This window comes from Canis lupus, chromosome 25 (assembly GCF_011100685.1).
Source record: "Canis lupus familiaris isolate Mischka breed German Shepherd chromosome 25, alternate assembly UU_Cfam_GSD_1.0, whole genome shotgun sequence".
Lineage (NCBI taxonomy): Eukaryota > Metazoa > Chordata > Mammalia > Carnivora > Canidae > Canis > Canis lupus.
Window position 1 is genome coordinate 10,436,109 of NC_049246.1, and position 21,483 is coordinate 10,457,591.

The 21,483-nt window shown below is 45.2% G+C and overlaps 2 protein-coding genes and 1 long non-coding RNA gene across 11 annotated transcripts in view; 2 read left to right on the forward strand and 1 right to left on the reverse strand.

The window, feature by feature from the left end:
- Window positions 1-21,483, reverse strand: part of MTUS2 (microtubule associated scaffold protein 2) — a 589,535-nt gene that overhangs the window by 10,034 nt on the left and 558,018 nt on the right. For 7 of the 9 annotated variants that reach the window (XM_038573372.1, XM_038573369.1, XM_038573370.1 and 4 more), the window contains 3 exons: window positions 12,810-13,024; window positions 5,439-5,544; window positions 2,075-2,148 (listed from right to left, as the gene is read on the reverse strand). In XM_038573372.1, coding sequence (XP_038429300.1) covers window positions 2,075-2,148; window positions 5,439-5,544; window positions 12,810-13,024 — 395 coding nt within the window. Of the gene's footprint in view, window positions 1-1,953; window positions 2,149-5,438; window positions 5,545-12,809; window positions 13,025-21,483 lie in introns of all 9 variants that reach the window. The other 2 variants (XM_038573375.1, XM_038573374.1) reach the window with 2 other exon arrangements.
- Window positions 605-1,354, forward strand: LOC119865908. Its single transcript, XR_005378422.1, has 2 exons — window positions 605-704; window positions 1,052-1,354. It is a non-coding gene; the product is annotated as an uncharacterized LOC119865908 (long non-coding RNA).
- On the forward strand, window positions 5,153-6,638 carry LOC106557752. The gene is made up of 2 exons (XM_038573377.1): window positions 5,153-5,383; window positions 6,240-6,638. The coding sequence occupies exons 1-2, from the start codon at window positions 5,161-5,163 to the stop codon at window positions 6,632-6,634; spliced, it is 618 nt and encodes a 205-aa protein (XP_038429305.1). The 5' UTR covers window positions 5,153-5,160; the 3' UTR covers window positions 6,635-6,638.

Below are 21,483 nucleotides of genomic sequence, written 5' to 3' on the forward strand. Positions count from 1 at the left end.
TTCCTTTTCCTCTTTTTTTTTTTTTTGTTTCTGGTTACTTCCAATTTTATTTTTAAACAACAACAACAAAAAGCCCCCCTCCCCCACCGCCATGCCATTAAATCCAAGTGCTGGTGCATTAGGGCATTATAGTTGTCAGTGGGAATTTGTATGCACAGGAGCTGATGAATGTAAATTCCAGCCCAGGGCAACACCAGCTGGGCCCCAGCACATGGTCACTCCATAGCTGCAGTCACCTTCTAGAACATGACTATAAAAATGACTATAAAAATGCTACACAGCTCCTACACCCAACTCCGTGCTCACAGAGGAAGCATTTCTTTCAGGTCTCTCCTCCTTCATTGAAAAGCAAAACCATGAAAGATGCATCAGGCAATGCCACCTGGGACAGATCTAAAATGTCCAACTGTGTTTTTATCTGCCTTATTCACCATTACTCAAAACAGATCCATAGGCAGACAATGGTGCCACAGCCATCAGACCAAACAGACTGTTTTTCAATTTGAGTCAAACTAAGAGGCAGAAAGGCCCCGCTGGTGATGCAGCCCAGCATGGGTCACTCAAGGGTTAACCAATGACGTAACAATAGTAGTAGGAAACGTAACAATGTTAGAAACGATTTCATAGCAATAGCCACTCCTTACTAGCATCTACCATGAGCCAACCTAGTGCTAGGCCCTTAATCTGCTCACATCGAGAGGAAGGTATTGTTATCGCCCCTATTTTACAGATGAGTAAAGTAAGGTTTATAGAGCTTATGTAACTGTTCATGATTTCCAAGCTAGAAAGAGGAGGTATAGTGGGGAGTTAAAAACTCCAAGCTCACATCTCTTGCCCCAGATCTGTTTCTCTAGCCACCAGAAGCTTAGAAGTTTTGGCCTAAGCAATGCCGTCCTCTTTGTACCAAATATTCTCCAGCCCAAATAAACTCTTTCCATGGAGAGTTACAACTGAAATATATACAATTCATGACAGTTTAATGTTAGCGGCAGAGTGAAGACTCATATGAAACAAAACTCTCCCTTCTTTTGGTTTTGGACTGGACGCACAGGAAGGCAGTTTGGGGTTAATGGGCCAAGGATAAGCCATGTGAGGACTGCACCGGCTTACTGCAGGACCATCCATGGATCAACGGATCGGGGCAGTGGAGGGCTTGCAGCAGGCGGTTTCCCATTTTAAAACTTCTGAATAGTACATTCAACAGCTGTGACACTGGCTATCTCCACAATCCTGGATTCTTGTCTTGGTGCGCAGGCTCTGTACAATGAATATTGCCAGGGGAAAGTATGCCAGCAAAGAAGGAAAATTCTCGCCTTTGTATTACAGTTTTAATAAACACCTTCCACAACTTTCAGATGTGCGTGTTCCTAATATTTAACAAATAATCTTATTATAACAGAGGCAGCCATAGTTGGAAATGGAAGCAGGGCCACCGACCTCACCCTTGCTTCCCAGGCAGCTCCAACCTAGGGCTGGGGGTGGCCTGGGTCTCTAGAAGGCGGGAGGGAGACGCGGGTGATCTGGGAGACCTTTCATTCTCCCCATGGAGGTCAGAAGGAAGCCAGGCAGCCCCCAGACTCTGAGACCCATGTTTTCCGCAGGTTAGCAGTGGAAGACGAAGAAGGTTCTTTTCATCTTACCTACCTCCAGGTGATTAAAGCCCCTTTTATAATTCCCAGAACATATCCTATGACATTTGTCCTTTACAACCCCGTTACCCCATTCCCCCTGCCTAGATTGTTCTCCTCCCCAAGTCCTCCCTTTTCTTCAGACACAACTCCTCTGACCATGGCAAGTAGGGAGCAGTGTCTCAGAACTCCTGTGGTGCTCACTGATGGTGTTATTCATTGGGTGTAAGTATGTGTTACCTTTTGTGTTGTCTGTCACTGTTTAGGTCACAGCTGTCTGAGTGGACAGTAACTACCCAAAGGGCAAGGAGTATGTCTCATTTACCTCTATTTTCCAATGCTTAGTACAGGATCCAGTACACAGTAGGTGCTGGATGAAAGTCTGCAGACAGGCATAATGATGCTGCCATTATCTTGATACCAGAGTTAAGAGAATGCATATTAACCTGTAATGACAGCCGCAGCTTTTCAAAATTTTCTTCCAATTCTTTCTTTTCAAGTTCATGGGTAGACATCAATTCTGGAGATAAGAGATCAAATAGTTAAGTTGGTCTTTTGAAAAGGATCAAACAAGACTTTGTCAGATTTAGGATGTAGGTAAATAAGGGACACTGGTAGATAGAAGACTAAAGCCTACAGAGACTTCTCCATACTTTGAAATTATATGTAGTGTTCTTTAGAAGACAGTGAAAGAAAGAGAAAGGGAATAGGACAAAGAAGGAAAAAGAGGGAAAGAGGGGAAGAATGAGGGACGGAAGCAAACAGAACTACAATCATGTAGGGGCGCCTGGCTGGCTCAATTGGTTGAGTGTCCCTCTTGATTTCTGCTAGGGTCATGATGTCAGGTGAGATCGAGCTCTGTGTTGGGCTCTGTGCTGAGCATGGAGCCTGCTTAAGATTCTCTCTCTCTCCTGCCTCATTCCCCACTCCCTCTCTTTCTCAAAAAAAAAATAAATAAAATAAATAAATAAATAAATAAATAAATAAATAAATAAATAAATATATATAAAAATAAACCACAATTGTACTCGGGAGCACGTCACGCACACATGCACATATACACAATCTCATTCTTACAACCTGCTCTACCATCACTCTGCCCTAGTTGGATTCTCCACAGTACCCATTATTCTCCAAGTTTTTCTCATGGTAGAGCAGCTGGATAAGCAGTGTTAAATCATTCTCCTTTCCACCACGAAGCAGCAATCTGGATGCTGAAGAAGGTGGCCTTCCAAGGAGAGTGTTGCTGTGAGCGCCATCATGCCAGCCTGGGCTTGCTGGGGAATGGATGTATGAAAGGGGCCAGGGTTGTGTCTGCAAGAACACCTTGGTAGCCTCTTGGCCACACTCTGGAAACCACAGATGTCAAAGATTTGCTTGAGCAAAGATTCAATATTAAGACATTCAGACAGAAGGAAGGACTAATTGGACTGGTTCCTCTTGGAGAGTTTGGAACAATTCTATTCTGTGAAAAGTGTCATTCCAGTAATAATTTGCAAGTTAGGCAGAAAGAGATGTCATGTAAGAGTTATTAGTGAATGGATTCTATATTCCTCCAGATGGAAAGAGTCTTATTAGCTGGGTGAAGCACATCTCATTCTGGCTACACAAGCAATTTGTTTTCATGTTATAACCGCAGGGAGGAAAGGTCCCATTAATCAGCCGGGGTCACATGCTTAGAACAGGAGAGCACTGGAGGCCAGCAATTATCCTGGCTGGCATGAGCTGCAATTAGGAAAGACTTTGTGGTTTCCATTGACCCAAATCTTTTAAGTAATGATGGTGGAAGTCTCTAAGAAATCCAGTTGTTTGTAGCTGAAATTTACATTTGGGGGGAAAATTTGTGCAGATTTCAATGATATAAAGCCATGCAGGCTTCTGGTCTACCTGGCTCTGTGTACATGATTAGTTTTAATAGTCATTGAAAGCATCGCCCTGACCATGGTAATAAATTTTTTACCTATCATTAAATACACCTACATTGTCTTGACATTTATATATAATTCAAGTGCCTTGGATGTGGTGTCTAAGTGAGATTTCATTCATCAGAAAAATCTACCAGGTCTATTTTTACGAAAATATAGAAACAAAAGGCAACACTATGGCTCATTGCACTATTTCCATTCAAATTCCCTTTCTTTTTTTTTAATATTTTTTTTATTTTTTCAAATTCCCTTTCTAGAGACCATTTTCCTACAGTGCAGTGATGGACTTAGGACATTTTCAGAGGGCCACAAAAACCCAAGAGAAAAAGAAAAGTTAGAATCTATTCTGGAGATGGTATAAATCATTGCTAGTATCCATATACTCATAATGATTTTCATTATTTTAAGGTCATAACACCTTGTCCCATGTTTAATACTGTGCTCACAAACAATGGTTCTCAAATTTTGCTGCATGTTAAAATCACCTGGGGAGCTTTAAAAAATTCTGATGCCTAGGCTGCACCCCAAAGCAATTAAAGTAGGATCTTTGCAATAGGATCTACACATAAATATTTTTTAAAAGTCCCCAGGTGGTTCCAGTATGCAGCCAAGGGTAGGAATTGGTACTCTAAGTGGGAGACATGGTCTTAGGACACAGGTAATACATTTAAGTAGTTCTCAGGGAAGTACTGTCCCTTGTCTCCAGCTTGGACTTTTCATGTACTAATGGGTTCCAGAGGTGATGGCGCTGGTGCTTGAGGAAAGCAAAACATGAGTATTGATTGTCACACAGTGGACTATATTGTTTACAAAGAAAATTTTAGAAATAACTTAAAAAACCTCTGAAGTTGGGGAACCTGGGTGGCATAGTCGGTTAAGCATCTGACTCTTGATTTCAGCTCGGGTCATAGATCCCAGTGCCATGAGATAGATCCCCATGTCATGCCTTGTGCTCCGCATGGCGTCTGCTTGAGATTCTCTCTCCCTCCCCCTCTGCCTCCCACTCATGCTCTCTCTAAAATAAATACATCTTTTTAAAAAAACTTCTGATGGTATCTTTCAAATTATTAAAATTTATTAATCTATTAAATTTAATTGCTTTAAATACACTTTAACAACCAGTTAACTAGGGAAAAAAGTGAGGTGGGGAAATTGAAAACTAAAATATATATACCAATGTAATGCATTTGCATGTCAAAAGTGTAAAAAAGCTTTTTTCACAAGGTAAAAATCTTAGTAATAGTAACTGTTGTTACTTTTATTATGACCCACAAACAACTCTATGTATTGAAAGATAATCTAAAGTTACAAAAATATGTAAAAAGAAAGATTTGGAGCTCCGCTTAGCCCACGGGGAATGTGCTGAGTATGAGGTGTGGAGACCCAGGTCCAACTGGACGCTGCTGTGGCCCTGAGCACACCACAGATGTGGGGAAAGTACATCTACATGGGGGTCACCATTTATTTTAAAATGCTAGAAGACAAGGTAAAATCCAGGATTTCCAGGCCTACTTTGGAGTAATGGTTCTCCAGCTTTGAGACCCATCGGAATGACCTCAGGAACTCTGAACAATTGTGATGCACAGAAGGAACCCCAGAGCAGCTACATGGGAATGCCACGTGGGATCTGGCCCCAATCCCCTGGCACAGCTCCCCGGCATTCTCATCTCTGGGCAAGTGTGAGGGTAAATGCTTCCGAGGGAAGGAGCAGTTACCTGGATGGATCCTGGATTTTTAGATCTTTCCATAGGAAGCAACAAAAAAGACACACCAGGAAGGAGAGGAAGGGAAAACAGGAAAAGGGGCAAGAGAGGAAGGACGGCCGCAAAGGTTTGGCTCACACAGCCCACCCCGCATGGCCATACACATTGAGGCTGGTAGCTACCTTGGACTTTGTGGTGGTGGTCATCCTGCAGGATTGCGATGGCTACCGTGTGGTTATTTTCCATCTCTAGGAGAGTAGCCTCATGGCTGGCTGTGAGATCTTCTACCTGAAGGAGGCCACAGCTATGGTTACACACAGAGCGGGGGAATGGGTTGCAGTAGTGTCTTCGTTGCTTGTAGAGCATGGGTGGAATTCAACCAGTAGAAAGGTCTGTGGCCCAAATGTCAAGGACAAGTCATTCTGCTGAGATGACAGCCATCTCGGCCTTGCACCAAGGCAGGAAAGCCAGGATTTGGTGGTGATTGGCAGCCCCCGAGTGGGGGGAGGTCACAGGGAAGTCACTGCCTCAGCCCCACTGTCAGTAGGAGAATGGCGGTTCCCCACGGGGGTCAGCTGCCTGAGCCACCTCTTCACTGCCCAGGGCCTGGCTTCTGGCAAGGTCCCCTTCCCACTTCCATTCTTTCCCCTGCACCAATCACTGAGACAATGGTGGATAAGGAAAAGAAGACGGCCCTCTACTGTACTGTCCGTTCTCTGTTGCCCAGTAGCAGGTGGGAGTATCAGTACACAAGATAAATGGAAGGAACTCACCTTTATTAAGCCACCTGCTATTGGTTCCTGTACTTAACTCTCACAGGAACATCACAAAGTACTTTATGCCCATTTTACAGACAAGGAGACTGAGGATCAAAGAAGTTTGGAATGTTTGGCAAGGGCTTGTAAATGGCAAAGCTGGCGGTCGGCCTAGGTCTAACCCTACAGGTGGAACTCTCTCAAACACACCATTGTTGTCTGTTGCAGTGAGATGGCAACCGATGCCTCAGGATGCTCTCACCAGCGCCAGGGCAGGTCAGCAGAAATGTGTGTGCTCGGACCACCTGCTTCAGCATAACCTTGACCTCCAGGTTGCAATTTGGACTTCCTGCCCAGGCAACATAGAGCTACTTGTGTTTCTCTGGCTGAAGGCACATTTTCAGAATGTAATCACAGGTAGTACAGCTAGTCCAGGATTTTGTCACCCTTCCTGGTCTCTGCAAACTGCCCCACCCCCCAATATGTTTCCCGTTTTTGTTATTGTTGTGGCTGCTGCTTCACCTTCAAATGTATTTGGGAGTAATTTCAAAAACCCACCTCTCCCCATCATAACCAACAAGAACAGTGTTTTTCCAAATTCTTTGTCAATGAACCATTGTTAAAAAATGCCACGGTACCTTGTGTTGTGTGTGGGCGCATGTGCACACACAGAACCCAGTTCCACAAAGCTACACTTTCCCTTCCTCCTTGCAATAATCTGGTTTTTAAATTTCATCTTACTTTGTTTTTCAAAATGCCAGTTACAAACCACTAAATTTATTTCATAACCTACTAGTGTGTCAAAATCTGGCATTTGAAAAACACTGAACCAGGAAATTGGCCCGGGTCCTGGAGCTCTTTGATGGACCAGGTAAAAACATTTTGCTTCTAGCAGGTAATATTCAGCTGTCTCTTACTAGAGTCCCTCCCTTTTCTGAGGATAATTCACAGGCTGACTTTTGATTCGAGGGGAGGAATGGTTCTCCACAAGAGAGGAAGCCCACTTGTAAAGTGGATGCATCAGAGTATTTTTATTTTAAAATGGGATGGATTCCCATCCTGGATACTATAATTGCATAGGAGAATCTGTCTGTCTTATGGAAAATGAGAACTTCATACACTAAAAAAAGAAATATCACTGGCAAAACCAACAATGAGCTCCACAGTGGTAGGAAAGCTGCATGATAATATGCAAATGGACATGGTATGCAATGATTCACTTTTATTTACTGGGCATTCTTGATTAAACAGTATTTTATTTAAGGCTCAGAGCTATGAATGCACTCAGCAGAAAGGCTGATTACCACAGTATTTAATTGTCCAATTCCTGTTCATATGAGGTTTTTATGGCATCTTCGTCCAGAGCCTGTTAGTCTCTTGGAAAAATAAATCACTGACTTTAAAAAAATGGAAATATATTTTCTTTCTGCTTTATTACTGATGTCATTTGAGCCCACAGCACGGTGTAGAAACAAGTGCCCACACATTATTTGGAGTTATGTTACCCAGTTCAGTTTAATAAAGAAAAATCTTTCATCAGTCCTCGGTATGATTCTAATTTATTGGGTTCTGACATAAATTGCCATGAGTGGTTTCAGGAAAGAGAGATGAATGGAAGGGCTAGGTTCCAGAAGAGTCCTGCATGTTCCTGGATGTGGTTGGCAATGCTACATTATGTTTGTGGCTAAATATATGCCCTTCTGGTTTGATGGAAGGTGGGTTTTTGACTTGGTAGTGATAAAATGCTGCCTCCAATATGTTAAGGGCGATGTACAGGCACGATTTATCTGTTACAGTCTCTCAGAGGTGCTTTTATGAATGAAATACTAAGTCCCTCACTCTGAAAGGCCATATGCCAAGAGTGGAATGCCCAGTATGTTTTGAAGACAAGCAATAAGAGCCAATGAATCCAAATTTGGGTACAATAATCCTTACTCTTCAGTAATTTCAGTAATTTCTATACACCTTTGTGGTTTTTAAAGAATACATTGTCGGGTCTGTCCACTCTTGGCATCCTCTTTCTTGTCATGGTATTAATCCCCGCAACACTTTCCATGGCTCCTGGCTTCCTTCTGGAGCATGGGCTCACACTCCGAAGCAGCCAGTAAGGGCTCTCCACCTTCAGAAGGCATGTGAGGGGATTCAGATAAGTTGAGCTAGGAAAAACACAAGGTCATTTTATGCACAGATCACGCAAACAGAGGCAAAAGGCACTAAACTATATTAGGCCACAGCAGACTTATGCTGGGTGAAGCATCCTTCTTTTCCTTTGAGAAGCCTGGGTAGAGCCCCCTTAAATCACTGTTGGCCCACTCTTGTCCCTCCTCCAGGCAGAGGGAGCTGTGGGCTGTGCCACAGAGGAGTCTATCAACTCATGGACTAGTCCTGGTCAAGCAGAGGCAGCTATTCCCTGTGGCAGGCTCCACTCCCATGGCTGCTTGCTGTACAGCTGTGCTGAATTACAGCAGAGCAAAGCCTTGGAAAAACCACTCTCCGATGGGTAAGAAATACAGTAGTGGGGCCTCCCTCATTTAGCCATTTGCAAAATGCAGTTGTCTGAGGCTTTGGCAATTCACTTAGAGAAAGCTGACCTTTAGAACGAAAAAGCCTGAGCTTTGTATTGTCTCGTTTCACTCATTAAACCCAAACCAAATTAAACTCCCATTTACCACCACTCCAGACACTGTATTCAGATCTGATAAGACAGAGGGAGCCCGCCCATGTTTACTCTCTCCAGGGCTCTCTTAATGTTCCTTTCTAGATAAGGAGGAGACCCCCCCCCTTCCCTTCCCTCCCTGGTACAATACCCTGGGCGATGATTCCGAGCAGGCAGTGAGCAGTGCCAGAGTCCCCAGTCCAACTTCATCGAGTCCCCGGGGTGTGCCTCTGTCCCCTCCACAGCCCAGCATGTGGCAGCTGTTCACAGAAAGCCCCATCTTCCCTGTACCGCCTCCCCCCAGCGTGTGGGGGCTCTGGTGCTGGAAGACTGCGGGCTCCTGGGAACCTCATTCTATTTGATTAGCGAGAGTGGAGTTTCTGCTGCTGGCGGCTGAATGCCTGCCACGTGGGACCAAAGAGGCCTAATGCAAGATGATGGACAAAGTGGCCTCTGTACATTCTGATTAAGCGTGGGGATTTTGAGACTACCAGCTGGTCTAAAAGGATGATGTCTTCAGGAAAGGGTAGAAAGTATGTCCTGGATATGAGACAAAGCTGGTGGAAATTCCAAAGGACCAACACGGCTGCTCCTCGAGAAGGGCTCCATTCAGACTTTATTGAGCGGAATCCACAAAGCATCTAGGAACCAGTGACTTCAGGGCCAGGTCAGGGAGTAAGACCAACTGCCAAAGCATCTTGGAGCACCTGGGTCAAAGGTCAGGAGTCTGACCATTGAATATGAGGCTGTGTGGCTAGCTTTCCTTGGGGAACAGCCAAGGCAGCCCAGAAGGGAGGGCTGCAAGCTGGACAGAGAAGGGACCAGGCTTGGGGCTAACAGGGAAAAGCATGTGTGTTTACAGTGCAAATCTGTCTTGTGTGCTTCAAGAAAGGGAATCTCTGGGAATCTGGCTTCTGGGAATGTGCAGCTAGCCATAGAATGAGAGCTGATTTTAACGAAACACCTTTTTAGTCATATTTCTCAAATAAAAGTCCTACCGTATCTTAGAGGTCACTGAGAGAAAGCCAAGGGGCAAGACCATGCCCCCTGGCTCATGCCCCTAACCACAGACTGCAGGACAGGGCCCTGGCCATCCATGACACCTGCAGTACCGGGTCCTGGGGAACCAGTACAGACCACTGGTGCCAGGCCCCCAATCAGCAACTCTGATTTAATTCATGTGGGGGTAAAGACTAGGAGGGGTGCTTTGTCAGAAGTTCTCCCAAGTGATTCCCATGTGTAGGCAGAGAGAGGTGTTTTCCCCTCCACATGAGCGTATGGCTAGATTTGTCCTCCGGGAGATCCTGCAGTGAACTCACAGGTCAGCCTGCCTTAGCAAGGAGTTCCCAAGTTGAGTAAAGTACCCCTTCCTGCCCCCCAAATCTTGCACATCAAAACTGTTGCCACCTCTCCATTGCCAGCCATGGGGCATGAAGATAAGCCAGACTGGTTAACTTGATTTTTAAGGCTCCAGGAGCACAGAAATGCTGCTATCTGTGGAGTTAGCATTGCCAAGTGCAATTGTCCCTGGTAATAAAGACCCACTGAGTGTGGAGATTACCCCGCATGAGTAACAGACACCACAGACCATCCAAATCTCCCTGGCGGTCATGCATTTGAGTCGTCTCCTGCACTAAACCAATGGGCATTTATTCTGTCTGGAAATTGGAATACTGGACTGATGTGCATTTCATCTTCTTCCCCTCTGCCTGCATGCTCTCTGCTGGAGAAGAGGAGGGTCAGGATAGCAGCAGAATTGGGGACCCAAACAATTCATAGATTTGAATCACCACCTCCCCAAACCAATGGGTTTCCATAGGTAAGGCTTACCCACACAAAAAGTCTTCAGAAGCTATTTTCATCATAAAGCTTTCCCTTTTCCTTATAGCTGGAAGTAATCTAAATTCCTAAACATGTTCTCTATACTTCTCACCCAGTATTACAGTTTCTTGGGTACTTGTCTCAGAATTTACCCTGATCTCTAACCCGAGGCAAGGACACAAGCAAGTCCACACATTATATATATTGGTATCTCTCCCAGAAGCCTGCCATAATGCCTTGTGTGCAGTGGCATTTGTTAAATATTCTTCACATAGATGAATGAATAAATGAATCACTAGCTATTATGAAGGATTGAGAAGAACAGAATTCAGAGCCTTCCTAAGACAGAGCACTTCTTAAATATACATGAGTGGTTTATTTAACTTAGTCTCAAGTGGAAAGGTCAGGGCCTTCTTTCTTTCCAATCCCTCCCAGTATAAAATTTCTACAAGGCTGTGTCCCTGCTCAGAGTCCAGGTGAGAGCACATCTCTCAGCACATGTGCCTGCACCAGCAAAGCTCAGTGAGACCCCAGGTTGTGCTCCACTAGTAGATGGGCTCCACTCTGCTGTGGCTTCAGCTCTCAGGTTTCCATACACTGAACCCTGACATGAGCCTTTGCTCAGAGGGCTCCCTTAAAGTACCTTCTCCTGCTGGTGACCAACTCCCTGCTTCTTGGCATCTCAATCAACTCAGAACTTCAGACCAGAAATCTGTTAGTGAATATGGGGGGGGAAACACATTCTGTGAAAGACTGGGAATGAACGGCCCAGGGATACAAAGGCACAGAACAAACTAGTCCCTGCACGCCCTTGCAGCAAGCGCAAGTGCCTACTCGTGGGAGCTCTGCTCTGCAAGCTTAGGAGGCGAGATGCTGGGGCTCAGTTTCTAATCTTAGTAGCAGCAGGTAACTCTAGCTGCCAGCTATTCTGTTTCCTGGTCTCGAGGTCTAAAGTACCTCAAGCAGGCAGGTGTGTCTGGTTTCTGTAGGCCTCTAGAAAAGGAGAACGCTGCCCCAAGAAACTGAATAAAGTGCTGTCAAATGGGAGATTGTAAACGACAACAATAGTACTTATTATTGCTCTGAAATGACTCTTGTGCCTCCTGTGTTCCCAAACCTCTGGGGACTGCCATCCAGGACATTTCTCTGGAAGCAGTCTGAGGAGAGTAGCTCAAAAACTCATGATAATGAAGGGCCACTGGGCCCGCGCCTGAGAGTTTAAGAGCGCTCTTCCCAAATGCCAGTTTATTTTAGGGCTGTCACAAGTGGAGAACGTGAAATAACATACCTGTTAGAAGGTGGGCATTAGGGCATCAGAGCCTTAGGGGCTTCCAAAGAGGAGCAGAGACAGGAGCAAAGCTAGCTCTCACAGCAGCGGCAGCGCAGCTGGCCGGCTGTCTCCGTGCACAGGACAGGAGGGGCAGCCGGCTTGGGGGCAGCAGGGCCGGGGAACGTCTCCAGTCATGCCAGGGTGCACTGCCCTCTACTAAGGCTGCTGGGCGGAGGTGAACCAGTGAAATTGCTTCCTCCTTCAGCAGATGCATGCCGAGAGCAGGCACGGTCAGGAACCAGACACTCAGACCTGGCAGACCGTTCTAACTTCGTGCCGGGCAGCACAGACTCGAGCCAGACCGGGTTCCACCCTGGTTTTTCCATGCCCAGCTCTGTGAGTCCTGGCAGGTTATTTAACCTCTGGGTCTTGGTTTTCTTACCCGTAAGATGGGGGCAATAACGATACTCACCTCGTAGGGCTGTTGAGAAGATTAGACGAGTTAGTATATGTAGAGAGTTAAGAGCAGTCCCCGGTGCATCACAAGTGCTAGGAGCGTTTGCTTATTAGCATCACTGCCCTTGTGGGGTTTGCAGATGATCAACAGGGGACCCGAGTAGAATTTGTAGTTTGTTCAACAGTGATAAGTGACTAGAGCAGGGAGGGGACAGGATGAGTGTATGTGGTGGGGGGCGTGTAATTTTAGATAAAGAAAGGCTTCACTGAGAAAGTGACTTTGGAGAAAAGTCTGGATTAGAGGGAAAGAAGGAGCCATGGGATGTCTAGAGGGAGAGCATTCCAGGCAGAGGCACAGCAAATGCAAAAGTCCCCAGGTGGCAGCGTGCCTGGGAAGAAGTGAGAGGGAGGCCAGGGTGGCTGGGGGGTGGGGGGGACGAAGAGAGGGGACAGCAGGAAGAAATGAGGTCGGAGAGTGAACTTTACAGAAGCTCACCTACGCAGCGGGGCTTCTTGCTAAAGCAGCGCCGGCTCCCCTCCACCTTGCACCTGTGTGTCCCAACAGCAGACACAGAGCCCAGAGCCGGAGACTGACCTGCTCCTGGTGCTGACACCTGATCCGCAGCAGCTGGGCGTGATGCTCCTCCTGCAGGCGCACTATCTCGGCCTCAAACTGCAGCTGCAGCCTCTCCTCCAGGTCCTGGAGCTCCACCTGCTGCTGCCAGGCCAGCTTCCGCACCTCCTCCTCAAACCGCCTCTCCACGTCCTCCTTCTCCTTTTGTAGTTTCTCACACTTGGCCGTATTGAAGGCTGGAGGGGAGGGGGAGAATAACATCTCTGTAAAAGTTGAGGCACTGAAAGCTTTGAACCCGAGTGTCTTTAATTCCCACCGGTAGTTCACCGAGGTTAATGTGATAACCAGGGCAAGATTCTCTTATTCTTACTTCTGCGGAGCTTCGCAGTTTGCAAAGCACTTTGCTTTCTACAGCATTTGATCCTTACAACAGACCCTGGGTGTCGAGGTCGAACCTGAGCCCCAGGGAGCGCCCGTGACTTGCCCAAGGTCCTTCGGTGCATGGAGAAAGCTATGAAGGCAAATATGGGCTTTCCGACCGCAAGCCCTGTGTTCCCATACCAGGACAGGGTTTCTCAGAGTCCACAGGCCACAGCCATCAAAATATTGCGCATTTGTTAAACATGCATGATCTTAGGGACACCTTGAATGGGTTAGAGGCCCTGGGGCAGGAACTCAGGATGTACTTTTCACAAGTCCACAGTGATGGGCACCCGGATGGCTCAGTCAGTTAAGTGCCTGCCTTTGGCTCAGGTCATGGTCCCAGCATCCTGGGATCAGCAGGGAGTCAGCTTCTCCCTTCCCCGCTCCCTAATGCTCCCTCTGCTCCTATGTGCTCTCTCTCTAAAATAAATGAAATCTTAAAAAAGAAGAAGAAGAAGAAGAAGAAGAAGAAGAAGAAGAAGAAGAAGAAGAAGAAGAAGAAGAAGAAGAAGAAGAAAGTTCCACAGTGACTCCTATGCCCGTCAAGGTTTGGGACCTGGGCGTACCTGGAGGCTGGAGACAGGATGGGAAGGGGTGGGGATGGGCGTGGGGGAGGGAGGGCAAGGACACTGAAGGTTGTTCCCTCGGGGCTGAAATGCCGGATGAACTATCTCAGAGAAAGTGCAGGGGTGATGGAACTTCACTAACAACCATTCTTGTCCACCAGAAGGGCTGACCACTCAATCCCCCTTTGCCACAGGTGTGCCACCTTCACAGCACTGGTGTGTTTCCTGTGGCCCCGGCAGGGGATGGAGGCCATGGCACAGCCTGCTGCCCCCGCTGCTGCTCCACTTAGCATTTATGCCTCCCTTGGGCTGCAGGTGGGAGTGATGCTTCCATTTTAAAGATCGCTGCCTCCACGGCAAACTGCCATAAGAAGGAGAAGAACACCTTGACAACGGACTATGTCTAGGTCAAGGGGATTGCGTATACCCAGCACACATGCAGAAAGGGGCACCCACACACCTTGTCCATTCCACAAAGACTGGGTGCCACTGCGCCCTCCGCTCTGCGCTACAAGCCGGGGACACGTTGTCATGTGCTTTATACTTGAGTGAGCAGGTACAAGTGCTGATTAAGTGAGATCCACACCTTAGCAGAGGGTTGGCCATGATCAGAAATACACACCCAAGGTAAGTTAGATGGCATCTGAAACACCCTGTAACCAGAAGTCCCACCTGAAACAGGCAGCTAATTTGGGGGCTTCTTTGTCACATTCAGCTGTAAAAAAAAGTTCTGTAATTAGCATCAGAATGTTTAAGAACATCTTTCCCCTGGTAAAATGAGTGGTGGACTGGCTGGATACCACACAGGCGTGAGGAGTGTGTAAGAATCCGGCCAGCCCAGCAGCCTCATAGCGACCCCAGTGGCCTTCCTGTTCCAGGGCTTTAACTTTCCCGTGTCCCCACTATCTGATGGAGGATTCTGATGCCCAATCTGGGGAAGCTGTTTGCAGGATCTGCCCAGGTAATCAGGGTGTGCACCTGGTGGGACGGTGGGCGCTGTCCTCTCCAGGTGCGGGCAATAAGAGGATGTACCGTCTTAGAGAATTTATTATTATTGTTTTTAAAAGCAACAAACTTCTAAAGCCTTCTGCTTTTTACTGTTACCTTGTACTAGCAACTCTGAAAAATGTTAGTGAAAAATAATCCTCCTCCAAAAAGTCTTTTGTTGGCCTAAGTTCTAGGCAATTGCTACAATTACTGTTGAGGTTTTAACACATAATTTTTGTATTTTAAAAAAAAATCACAGGTAAAACTTGGAAGCACAGTACAAATTACTGTACGAATGACATTTTCCTCCTGAACCATTTGAGAATAAGACGTTGACCTGTTGTCCCACTAACCCTGAATTCCTTAGTGTATATTTCCTACAAACAAGGACATTCTCCTACATAACCACAATATTAAAATCAGGACATCAACACTGATCCAATAGTGCCACCCAATGCTCAGACCCATTTAAATCTCACCAACTGTTCCAGTAATATCCTTTCTAGAAGAAGGGCCCCGTTCTGAATCACGAGTTGCATTTAGCTCTATAGTCTCCTTACTCTCCCTCAGCCTGGGACAGTCCATGGTCTATTCTTGACTTTTGGTCATTGACACTTTTAAAGATGAAGGGCCAGTTATTTTGTACAATGTCTCTCAATCTGGTTTGTCTGGTGATTTCTCGTTACTAGATTCAGGTCACGCGTGTTTGCAGAAATATCACAGAAGCGGCACTGCACTCTCATTTGAATATTAATGAATAAAAATGAAATTTCTTTTTAAATTGTTTATGTAGTGAGTCAGGAAAATAATGCTTATTACTGATTATCTCAAGGTTATATGGGAAGTGATTTCTTGGTACAGAGGAGGCAGTACTACAAATGGTCCATCTAGGGTGTCCGATGTGCCAGGTATACCCTTAAATATTGTCACATCTGCTGTGAGTAAATCTTTCAGGTGAGGTTTACCTAAGGGACAGATTGCTGGGGGTGGACTGGGCTGACCACCACAGGTAGGAAGATGGCTTTTGCTTGCTTGCTAGCACTCAGTCTGAAGCTTTCTGGTGCCTGGTAGTGAGGTTGTAGTGGAAAAGATTGAGTCCTCTCTTACCTCTGGTCACTGGAGGCCAGAGTTCCTATAAAAAAGACCTGATGGTACCTAATGGCCAAAGGGGCTTAGGCCTGGTAGCAGCAGTGGGGAAACGCTTGCTCCCAGAAGTTCTGGCTCACTGGCTTTAGCATAGCTCTGGCTTTTCCCAAAGACTCTGCAGCCAGGGAAAGTTATTAGGGGTTTTACCAGGGGATTTAGCTGGTGAGGAAAGCTATTAGGATCCATAAGCCAGGTAAGAGGTGTATTTATAAAGACAGGTTTATCCTGGGGTGACTGGATTACATTTAATTTTTAAAAGATTTTATTTATTTATTTGAGAAAGAAAGAGCACAAGTGGAGGGGAGGGGCAGAGGGAGAAGGAGAAGCAGACTCCTCACTCAGCAGGAAGCCTGATGCAGGGGCTCGATCCCAGCACCCAGGGATCATGACCTGAGCCAAAGGTAGAAGTGGCTGAGCCACCCATTTGCCCCCTGGTGTGACTGGATTTTAATAGCACAGAACAGAGACCATGGAATGTCCATTTAAAAAATAGTGGTTGAAGGATTGAGACAAAGCGGGGCAAACAGAGGGGGCCTGGGTGGCTCAGTTGGTTCAGCAACCGGCTCTTGATTTAGCCAAGGTCATGATCTCAGAGTTGTGAGATTGAGCCCCACATCATGCTCATCATGCTCATCATGCTCTGTGCTCAGCCCAGGGTCTGCTTGAGTTTCTCTCCCTCTGCCCTTCCTTCGCCTTGTGCACTCTCTCTCTAAAATAAATACATGAATGAATCTTTTTAAAAAATTGAGGCAAAATAGAAGAGCAATGATTTTACCCACAGGGAGAAGGACAGGAGTCATCCTACAGAAACAACTTGGGCACAACTAGCTGATGGGGATATGCAGGTAATGAGCCCCAGCTGGGTTACTGGGTGCTTGAGGCCTCTTCGGAGGATGTTTTTGTTTCTGAAATTTGGGCAGGCTAACTTGATAGTGGTCTTTGCCCCAGTGGATGGGGTCAAAGCAGTGACAATATATTTACTTTTCTTTAAAGTGGGTCTATAAAGCAGTGCACAGGCAGGCGACACAAAGGGCCAAAAAATCGTGATGGTCAGCACCATTCATGATTAAGTAACATGCACACCGAAGTAAGAAACAGATTTTCATCTATAAGGCTGATAAAGATCAAATAGTCTGATTACACAGGAAAGGTATGAGGAAAGTGGCATCCGATGGACCATTCACTGGACTATGATAGATAAGCTGCTTTGGAAGGCAAGAATATCTTTCAACACTGACATGAGAAGGATGGGAGCATTTAGGGCAACAGCAAAAGAGCATGGGTTTTTTTTAGGGGGGGTGAGGAAAATGTTCTAAATTGATTGTGGTGACAGTTGCACAGCTCTGGATATATTAAAAACCACTGAATTGAAATTTTAAATGATGAACTGTAAGGTATGTGAATTCTATCTCAATAAAATTTTGACAAAAAAAGGAAACTTAAAAAAAAAACATTACAGGAAAAAGGCCTCAGAGGATAAATGTAGGTGTTTTTTTTTTAGAAGGAAAGGTCATACTCTGATTTGAAAACTCTGTATAACAATGATGAGGATATATGCTAGTAAAATAAAACAGAAATGCAAAGCCCACACTACGCTGTCTTACACGCACACACACACACGGATATACGTGAAATATGACAGGGTGTAACCATTCTTACTTCCTCTTGCCTAGAGGTAGATGGAGTATAAAAAGCTCAAATGAAAATAATAAAGCATGCTAATCATGTATTTAAGTTTTGATACATGCTATTTTGTATGGGGAGATTTTTATTTATTATATAGTCTTATCAGTGTCGTTAGTTCCAGAAAATCAAGGAAGTAAGTTGACTCTACAGAGCATGTAGATGGAATGAAACAGGTAAAAAGGTAAAGAAACGAATGGAAACAACTCAGTTACAATGGACAAAAAAATGACATGATGCATGTCTTTGAGCCAACAATTTCACAAGCACACAAAGTGGATCTCGGGCGACTACTACAGCATGATTTACCTTGAAAAAGTAGTGTCGGCTAGCTAAATAAATGATAAATCCAATATACTTACAGGACAAGTCCTATATACATTGCAGTATAGGTAACCAGTAAAAAATAAGGAAAACCTTTTCGTGCCATCGTGGAATGATACCTGTAACATATCAGTAAACAAAAAAAGGCTCGATGCAGACACAGTGTGATGGTGTAATCCTGCTTGTCATGAAAATGTATCTGTATTTCCACTTCTTGCCCCTCAGGAGGTTGTGTGCTTAATTACAGGACTCACTGCCCAATGAATACCTGTAACAGTATGCATTTAATTTAAAAAACCTATTAATTGTTTGCATATTTTAAAAGTTTAAAAGTACATTAAACAATTACTATTATAATTAAGGAGGATAATTGGAGGAGGGTTTGAAAAGATTATGGTATCCCCGTCAGAATTAACAAGGCTATCTTTTCACTTTATTTTAGTGGCAGGATGATTCGTGGGCCTGGTGATCTATCTGGGGGGCTCAGACACAATTGGTTTCATCCCAGAGCTGTCCCTAAACTGCACCATTATCTTAAATAAATCATGAGCTGTGAAGGACTCAGTTTTGCTGTCTATAAAGTGGCACAGTAATAATTGTTTTTCACATACAGCTCCAATCCCCAAATTTCCAGTTGCTATTAGGTACAAGCAAGGTGACACTTACATTCTTTGCATGCCTGTACACCGTAAGCCCTGTGCCTGCAGAAGATATTAGATAGGAAGAGAAGCTGGGGCCCCAAAGAGCGCAACTCCAATAACAGAGTTGGTAAGAAGTAAATATCCTCTTTCTCCTGGTAAATCTTCAAAAATGTATCTATTTGGGCATTTTGCAGACAGAGATTAACACAGGCTAATACAGTAGCCTTATACATCTGCAGTCTTCCTTTCATTCATTCTTTATTTCTATTCGTGTGAAAGCATTTGGTACTTTATAACAAGAGGCAAACACCATAGTAATAAATCCTTAGAACCTAGGAAGCTGAGAAAATAATTTCAAAAATAACAAGATTTTGACTGAAAGAAAATCAAACAAGAATATATAACATTTGTAATGCATAAGCACAAATTCAAAAAGCAAAAGCAGGATCAGAATCTGTTGTGCAGTTTTGAATAACTGAACGTATGTGTGTACGTATCTAAGAACATATACAGTGGTGTGTGTGTACATATACACTATAATACTATATAATATTATTAAAGCTGCATTTAGCACATCCTCAGATATACATAATACAAGGATAATAATCTATCAGCTTATGAGTGTGATGGCTTATGAAGATGTAGTGATCCTTGGGACACTGGCAGAGTAAAACTACCATGGCACCCTTTGTAAAACAGGAACCGTTTTAACCACAGTTCACAAATCAGTGGAGAGGGGGAGAATTCAGTGAGTAAGATCAATTTTCCTTAAACAATTGCCCTCAAATGTCTTTTGGATAATTACAACTTCGTATTGGTTTGCCAAAGAGGTAGCAAAGATGGGTAATTACAGCACTAGCTCTGTAGCTCATGACAAAATAATATTATATTGCCTTTTGCATCATAGGGAGTGCTTTAGCACTTCAGATGATGTGACAGGGAGAAGGTGCCCACGTGTAAAAGTCCAGAGGAGAGGGGCCTCAGAAGAAACCAACTCTGCTAATACCTTCCAGCCTCCAGAACTGTGAGAAAATGGATTTTTGTTATTTGAGCCACCCCCCACCCCACCCTCACTCACCCCACCGTCCTCAGTGCTTGGTAACTGCAGCCCTAGGAAACTAACGTAGCCACCATCCTTACATACAGATGGAGGGAGATCCCACAGTTACATAGAGGATTAAGTTGTTTCTTTGGGAGGTAGGGGGGTGGGTAGTTAAACAGACAATAACCTTCAAGGAAAAATATTAAAAATTACCCATAAGCTCACTACACAAAAAAGATGAAATTCTCAATTGCACAATCCCTTTCATAGCTGTTGCAGCGGTGTGAATTCTTAATATTCTATTAGGAATTTTCCATGTCTTGATGCTTATTAACGTTTTCATGGCTACCTTGGATGCTCATGTTGATATACCAGAATTTATACACCCGCAGTGCTGGAAATTTGGTCCGTATTACTCATATTATTTTGCTTTTTCATTAGGATAAATCCTCAGGGGTGGAATTACATAGGGTTAAAAATTATGAGCGTCTTTATGCTGTGAAGTTTTGTTTTGTCTTGTTTTTGATGGCAGTGACAAACCAGTGCCCACTAGAGGGGGCTGTAATGCCTGAAAAAGTGCCCTCTGGTGGAGAATGCCTTTGTCTACACTTGTCAGATCACAGCAACATTAGGGAGGCAAACTGGGTCGTGGCAAACATGCTGCCTGGGTTCTGGCCACACTGTCCTTCACAGCCCTATCTTCAGTTTCTCTTTAAGACTTTCCATTTGATGAAAATGTCAAGGAGAGATAAAAGGAGGAAGGAAATGGAACATGAAAAGTTCAGGTACTGAGCAGAAATGAGACAGGAGTCAGGGGGAGAGTCCTGGGTCTCCTGTCATCTTTGCAGGTCCGGGCAGCATCTCCAGGGCCTGGGGACAGAGTGGGCACTTGCGCTATAAAAGTCACAGCTTGCAGTTATGGAGTGCCTCCCAGGTGCCAAGCACCTGGCACATCTTGCCCCACCTAGATGGGTCCTGTTACCCACTATAACACAGAGACTCTGCCAGGTGCCTGTTAGGAGCCTGACCTCCATTTGACTGGAGCAGGTGGGTGCTGAGAAAGGGCAACTACCTGAGCCAAGGCCACCATGTGAGTGGGCTAGGCCCAAGAGAGCAGGTGTTGGAGCCCTGGCCGATGCCTCTCCCTGCCCTCTGGCCCTCTGGTAGGGGCTGCCACTGTGCTCCAGGGTTGCAGTATCTCCGAGGTAAGGCAAGCCCCTGGCATTGGACCCTTTGAGCACTCACTGTTTTGAATTGCAGTGCATCTCTTGACCTATGTCCCTACCAGTGGGACAGGGTCCTATCCATACGTGGGCTGATGGTCAATAGACAGTAACTGAACTTACTGAGCACCTGCCATGTGCCACCCCCACTCCTTGACACAGTGTGAACAAGACACACTGTCATGGAAATAAGCAAATGAGAACTTCTTAATAGCAAAATTTTAAATAGCAAAATTTTAGAGAGCTAAAGCTTTCAATAACTGCAGAGAAGTAAAAGAACGGCAATGCTAGCAAAGGATCAGGGAAAGGGAAGGTGAGGCTGAGCTGGGATGCACAAGGGAGGTCCATCTGGGAAGATAGCATCCAGTTAGCTGTGAATGATGAGAAAGAGGTAGTGTGTGTGCAGAGACTGGAGGGAGGGAGTCTCCTGTGGAAGGAATGGAAAGTGCAAAGGTCCTGAGTCCAGAACATTTCGAAGTACATAAGGAAGAGAAAGATGCTACAGGGCTCGAGTGTCCATGATGGGGAGGATGGAGCGAGGCGAAGTTCAAGAGACAGGCAGGGTGAGGTCATGCAGAACCTCTGGTCTCTGGGGAGGAGTTAGGGCTCTACTCTGGCACAGTGGGAAGCCCAGACAGTCTCAAACACAGGGTAACAAGA

Excerpts from the sequence above, each read along its gene's own strand:
- LOC106557752 (XM_038573377.1), top strand. The coding sequence starts at position 5,161 with ATGGGAATGCCACGTGGGATCTGGCCCCAATCCCCTGGCACAGCTCCC. Across the intron at positions 5,384-6,239 it reads GAGGAAGGACGGCCGCAAAG|TGAGATGGCAACCGATGCCT; the intron begins GTTTGGCTCACA and ends TGTCTGTTGCAG.